Source organism: Poromitra crassiceps (assembly GCF_964638095.1).
Source record: "Poromitra crassiceps genome assembly, chromosome: 5".
In the NCBI taxonomy this organism is placed as follows: Eukaryota; Metazoa; Chordata; class Actinopteri; order Beryciformes; family Melamphaidae; genus Poromitra; species Poromitra crassiceps.
Genome location: NC_139642.1, coordinates 52229796 through 52236531, shown reverse-complemented (window position 1 = coordinate 52236531; position 6736 = coordinate 52229796). Strand labels below are relative to the sequence as shown.

Sequence of the window (6736 nt, the reverse complement as noted above, 5' to 3'; positions counted from 1 at the left end):
CCCCTCCCCCCCTCCTCCCCTCCCCTCCCCTCGCTCCCCTTTCTTCTAGTTCCAGAGATGGACCTGGGGCTGCCATGTGAGGGAGACGGCAGCATCAATGCCCTGTGCAGCCAGATCAACACCTCCTTCACCAAGCCGTCAGACGAGCTCTTCTGCAGCCCCTCCTGCTCCGCCAACGGCCCCCCGGCCTGCACTGCGCCCCCTGTCTTACCTGCCCCGCCCGCAGCGCTGCAGGGTAAGAGCTCGTTCATCAGAGACACAGACGTCACACTTAACGTATTGGAAATTGTACAGGAGTTGGTAGAGGAACATGTGATCTGTATCCGTTGTTAACTCTCATCTACTTTGATCTCTGTCTCTCTCTAGCCACTCCTTCCTGGGTGCAGTCGGATCCTCCGCTCCACTCTCCCCCTCCCATCTCCGTGGCGATGGCGATGCAGAGCGGACACAAGCGCACGCCGTCCGAGGCCGAGCGGTGGCTGGAGGAGGTCGCCAAGGCCGTGAAGGCCCAGCAACAGACCCCTCCCCCGGGCCCCGCCATCCCCGCCATCCCGGGCCCGCCCTCCATGTCCAGTCACGCGGCCATGTCGGCCGTCCCGGTGTCCGCCGTCTCCATGTCCCTCGGCTCCATGTCCAACCCTCTCTTGCCGTGCCCCTCCTCTGTCTCGGGCCAGCCCCCGATGCCCCTCCCGCCCATGGCGCTATCGTCGGTCACCCTTCTCCCGGGCCCTCCGATGTCGGGTCCCCCCATGTCTCTCCCCTCCATGTCCATCCCCACCATGTCCGGTCCTAGCATGTCCGGGGCCCCCATGATGCAGCCCTCCCTCCCCGGGCCCCTGGGCTCCCTCCCGAGCTCCATGCAGCACTTCCCCCTGGTGTTCGACACCACCCCGGCCCCCGTCGGCATGTTCGCCAGCCAGCCGGTCCAGCCGGCTTTTGTGCCCATGCAGACCTACATGCCGGGCCTGGCCAGCAGCATGACCTACCCCAACGCCAGCGTGCCTGTGGTGGGCATCACGCCGTCGCAAATGGTGGCCAACGTCTTCTGTACCGCCACCAGCTCGTCCAGCGGGGGCAGCGCCATGGGCTCGGTCGGAGGAGGAGCCAAAGTGGGGCCAATCGGAGCGGTCGGCCATCACCATTCTTTCTCTGGAGCCACTGGTGCAGTCGGACATGTCGGAGGGTTTCCCACGTCACCGTTCACTTCCACTCACCCGCTGTCTACAGCCGTGAACGGCCTGCCGCCGCACAGCAGCACTTCGCCTCATGCCGGTACATTGGCCCTCCAGAACGGGACGTCCAACAGCGGCGGGAACAGCGGTAGCTCCTGGCCACCAGAGGGCAGTCAGCTAACGGCCCCGCCACCCTGCGATTTCCAAGAAGTCGATCGTTTCGAGGCCAAGTGGGCGGCGCTGGAGAGCAAACCAGCGTCCCAGCAGCCTGGCAACAAGGCGCCGGCTGCGCCTGCCAACCCGTTTTCCAGCGATCTGCAAAAGACATTTGAGATCGAGCTCTAAAGCCAGAGTTGGCCTCCCCGAAGCCGCAGCGCCCCGGAGTTAGTCTCCACATAGAATTGGGATGCAGGTCCCCGAACTAGCCCGGCGTCCGACCCGTCACAGCCTAGCAGCCTGCCGCCAGCTCTCTGAGGAGTCGATGGTAGAACCAAGTTCATTGCTTTCTTTACACTCCAACGAGAGCCGGGAAGGAACGGAAGCCGGCAGATTGCTAGGCCGCCATCGGACGATCAGGTCTCTAGCTTCACTAGACTGGACCCAGACAGGACGGACTGACCCCTTCAACTCCTCTCTTCCCTGCTTTCACTTCTTTACCTGCTGCAAGTCCCTGTGAAGGTGTGCCCTGGAGGCAGCTGGGGGGCGCGGGGGCGGGGCACATTTCAGTGATTTCTTTCAAAGGGAGCTCCACTAAAGATGCATTCCACTCTCATGAGATGTTTTTTTCTTTGCTGTTTTCTCATTGGTGGACATGGAGGATTTAGAGGATATGGGCCTGTTTTCTGATTGGTGGACATGGAGGATGTGTAGAGGATATGGGCCTGTTTTCTGATTGGTGGACATGGAGGATTTAGAGGATATGGGCCTGTTTTCTCATTGGTGGACATGGATGATGTGTAGAGGATATGGGCCAGCTATAACACAGAGTGTACTGAGAAGCAGAGGATGATGTTTTTTTGGACTGATACAAGGAATGGATGCTGACATTAGCCAAGCACAGCAGCGGTGTGGAGACCTAAAAGGACCGGCCAATCATGTGAGACCTCACCCTACCAACCCAAAATAACTTACTGACCAACAGTAGAAGAGATCGATGGCCAAAATGATTTTATTATTTATTGTATTTTATTTTTGGGGGGATCTTAACAAGTTATATATATATATATTTCGAAAATCACGTTTTTAAAGCAGTGTTTCTTCGGGAGCGTGTTGTTTCCCCCTCCCCTGTATTTATTTTTGTTGAACTGTAAAGAGGAGGGGAACAGGAAGAGGGAGAGAGCGTTGTGCAAAACCCAATCACTCGAAATACTATGTAAGGAAAACCAAATTGCCAGGGCCAATGACAGTACAGCGTTCTGTAATGTGACCAGTCCAGGGCCAATGACAGTACAGCGTTCTGTAATGTGACCAGTCCAGGGCCAATGACAGTACAGCGTTCTGTAATGTGCCCTGATCAGGGCCAATATGACAGTACAGTGGGTATGAACGGTAATGCGACCTGTAGGAGAGAGGGCAAGTGTAAATAGTGGCATGCTTCTTCCACCCGTTAGCCCTCATGTATAACGCTCCGCTGCTGCTCGGGCCAGACGAGTCAGTGTGATGTATAACGCTCCTGCTGCTGCTCGGGCCAGACGAGTCGGTGCGACTTCTGGCTTCACTTTCTGTTGCTGAAGCCCCCATGCAGCTTCAAGGGCGCGGGGACACCACAAATCACGTCGGGATATCCCACACACAGACACTTTGGACTGAAGTCTGTCCCACACACAGACACTCTGGACTGAAGTCTGTCCCACAGCACAGACACTCTGGACTGAAGTCTGTCTCACACACAGACACTCTGGACTGAAGTCTGTCCCACACACAGACACTCTGGACTGAAGTCTGTCCCACAGCACAGACACTCTGGACTGAAGTATGTCTCACACACAGACACTCTGGACTGAAGTCTGTCAGACACACAGACACTCTGGACTGAAGTCTGTTCCACACACAGACACTCTGGACTGAAGTCTGTTCCACACACACAGACACTCTGGACTGAAGTCTGTCCCACACACAGACACTCTGGACTGAAGTCTGTCTCACACACAGACACTCTGGACTGAAGTCTGTCCCACACACAGACACTCTGGACTGAAGTCTGTCCCACACACAGACACTCTGGACTGAAGTCTGTCCGACACACAGACACTCTGGACTGAAGTCTGTCCCACACACAGACACTCTGGACTGAAGTCTGGACCACAGCACAGACACTCTGGACTGAAGTCTGTCAGACACACAGACACTCTGGACTGAAGTCTGTCAGACACACAGACACTCTGGACTGAAGTCTGTCCGACACACAGACACTCTGGACTGAAGTCTGTCAGACACACAGACACTCTGGACTGAAGTCTGTCCCACATACAGACACTCTGGACTGAAGTCTGTCAGACACACAGACACTCTGGACTGAGGTCTGGACCACAGCACAGACACTCTGGACTGAAATCTGTCCCACACACAGACACTCTGGACTGAAGTATGTCCCACACACAGACACTCTGGACTGAAGTCTGTCAGACACACAGACACTCTGGACTGAAGTCTGTCTCACACACAGACACTCTGGACTGAAGTCTGTCCCACACACAGACACTCTGGACTGAAGTCTGTCAGACACACACAGACACTCTGGACTGAAGTATGTCTCACACACAGACACTCTGGACTGAAGTCTGTCTCACACACAGACACTCTGGACTGAAGTCTGTCCCACACACAGACACTCTGGACTGAAGTCTGTCCCACACACAGACACTCTGGACTGAGGTCTGTCTCACACACAGACACTCTGGACTGAAGTCTGTCCCACACACAGACACTCTGGACTGAAGTCTGTCCCACACACAGACACTCTGGACTGAAGTCTGTCAGACACACAGACACTCTGGACTGAAGTCTGTCTCACACAGAGACACTCTGGACTGAAGTCTGTCCCACACACAGACACTCTGGACTGAAGTCTGTCAGACACACAGACACTCTGGACTGAAGTCTGTCTCACACAGAGACACTCTGGACTGAAGTCTGTCCCACACACAGACACTCTGGACTGAGGTCTGTCTCACACACAGACACTCTGGACTGAAGTCTGTCCCACACACAGACACTCTGGACTGAAGTCTGTCCCACACACAGACACTCTGGACTGGTCTGTCCCACACAAAGACACTCTGGACTGAAGTCTGTCCCACACACAGAGACACTCTGGACTGAAGTCTGGACCACAGCACAACTCGGCGTCACTCTCCAGAATACGAACCCGAGGAACTTCAAGGAACTCAGTGGAAATGAAAAACACTCTACAACACTGTGTAACTGGTTGGGGGGAAAGACAACAATGCATTCCAACAATGATAAATCCTTTGAGGAGCTCAAACACAGGGTCTAGTCACATCACATACAGTACTGTACCTCAGGAGTGTGTGTTCACTACTACTGTATCAGCAGCAGCAGCGCCATATTCATTGCAAACTGCAGGGTTGATGGTGAAAGGGAAGAGAGAGGGCCATGAGCAGTCCTTCACAATAAAATAACAGCAGGAAATAAAGATATGCAGGGTTCCTACGCAGGTCTGGAAATTCTGGAAAAGCATTACAAATGAATTTGATCATACCCAGCCACTGTCAGCATGCATTACATCGAAAACCCAACAAAATCCAATCCAATCAAGAACATAGGGTCTGCCTGGAAAAAGATGGCATTTTAAAATGGAACGCGTGTAGGAACCTGCCAATCATCTCACATATTCTGATATTTGTCGGTGTGAAGAACAATCTTCATTTATACAGTGATATGACCTAGTTAGCAGGGGCAAGATGTCTATCTACGTCAATTGTATTGAACATCAGACAACATCTTCTAAACAAGGTCTGGAAACAGTATGGAATCTTTGAATCCAAAATGTGTAGGAACCCTGGATATATTGCTGATGGATACCAAGTTTTGAGTTTGTCTTAAATGTGGCCGAACAGGAAACACGGCACGGCAGAGGAACAGATGTTAGAGGAAAGGAAAGGGGGAAGGAAAAGCTGTATGTGAGAGAGTGAAGGAGAGAATGGAGGTTCTACCTTTTAGAAGAAAGAGTGGGAGGATGTCTGAAGGAAGGCAAGTGAGATAAGATGTGATGAAAGACAGAGAGAGAGAGAGAGAGAGAGAGGTCTGTGTGAAAATATGGTCAACAAAGACACATTCATGGCGTAGTTCACAACCCGGGCATTGTCAGCCATTTTTAGACAAACAGCCTTTTTTTTTTTTTTACATCTTCTTTATGTCGACCCGAGACTAAAGGCCAAGCCACTTCAGTTGCCGCGTCATGTTCCGTTCCCACCATCAAAAAACACTCGTTTTTCATCCTATTTAAGACGGAGTTGCATATTATACAACTACTGTCCTTTATTCTATTCTAAGTGGGCTATGTGCAACTCCCTATACTTAAAAGCGTTTGTGTTTTAGGCGTCTGGGTAGTGTAGAGCTAAAAGCACTCGCCTACCACCACCAAGACCCGGGTTCAATTCCCAGCAGCGCTACTCTTCCGGCTTGGTCAGACTTTCCTACCGACACAATTGGCCGTGTCTGCGGGTGGGAAGCCGGTGGGGTACAGTAGTGTCCTGGTCGCTACATTAGCGCCCCCTCTGGGCGGTCAGGGCGCCTGTTTGGGGGGAGAGGAACTGGGAGGAATATTGCGATGCCCCCAAGCGCTACGCTACTACATCCTGCCGGTGAAACGCCTCGCTGTCCGGTGAAAAGAAGCGGCTGGCGACTGCCACATGTATCGGAGGGGAGGGAGCACGTGCTAGTCTACAACTCTCCCCAGATCGGCAGAGGGGGTGGAGCAACGACCGGGAGAGCAGGGCCAATACAGGGTGATTACAATTGGGGAGGAAATGGGAGGGAAAAAACAAAAAAAACTTTGTGAGATTGATGTGTTTTGAGTCATATGAGTTTGGGTCTATTCAAGAAGCTGCAACATGAGTAGAAATGTGCTGTGTAGAAGGTGAGGCGTAGAGACTATACAGTAGGCTGTGTCGTTGCCCTGTACTGTATGTTCTATTTCTTCAGATGAATCCGGTCTGTGCACATGAACTCCATACAGCTTAATTGGCCAATCGGGGACCTTCCTGTGTCTGTGATCCCGTCTGATTGGAAATGTGTCTGTCTGCCGTGGGCCCTGATTTATGCGGTCTTGGCTTCGCCCAGGTTATGGTTATTCTCCTTTGTTTTTCCAGACAAAATCGATACTGTCTTTCTTCTTCTGCGAAACAAATCCAAATCCCCCTCTCTCTGCCCTCCTCCTCTTTACGAGACAAGACAAGAGTCACTCATGAAAATGGATCGCTTTTATTTCGTTGAAGCTCTAGTTTCCCCCCCTGGACTTGTTTGCACGCCCTCCAAATTATAAATGTAGGTTTATTGTGTTCCGCATTAAAGCAAACTAAATGACCTCATAAACTTGATTG

The 6736-nt window shown here is 52.4% G+C and overlaps 1 protein-coding gene across 1 annotated transcript in view; it reads left to right on the top strand.

The window, feature by feature from the left end:
- Positions 1–1517, top strand: part of numbl (NUMB like endocytic adaptor protein) — a gene marked incomplete at both ends in the record, with an annotated part of 42450 nt that extends 40933 nt beyond the window's left edge. The window contains 2 exon segments of the mRNA XM_083636778.1: positions 50–235; positions 367–1517. Coding sequence (XP_083492904.1) covers positions 50–235; positions 367–1517 — 1337 coding nt within the window.
- Between the last annotated feature and the right edge of the window lie 5219 nt (positions 1518–6736).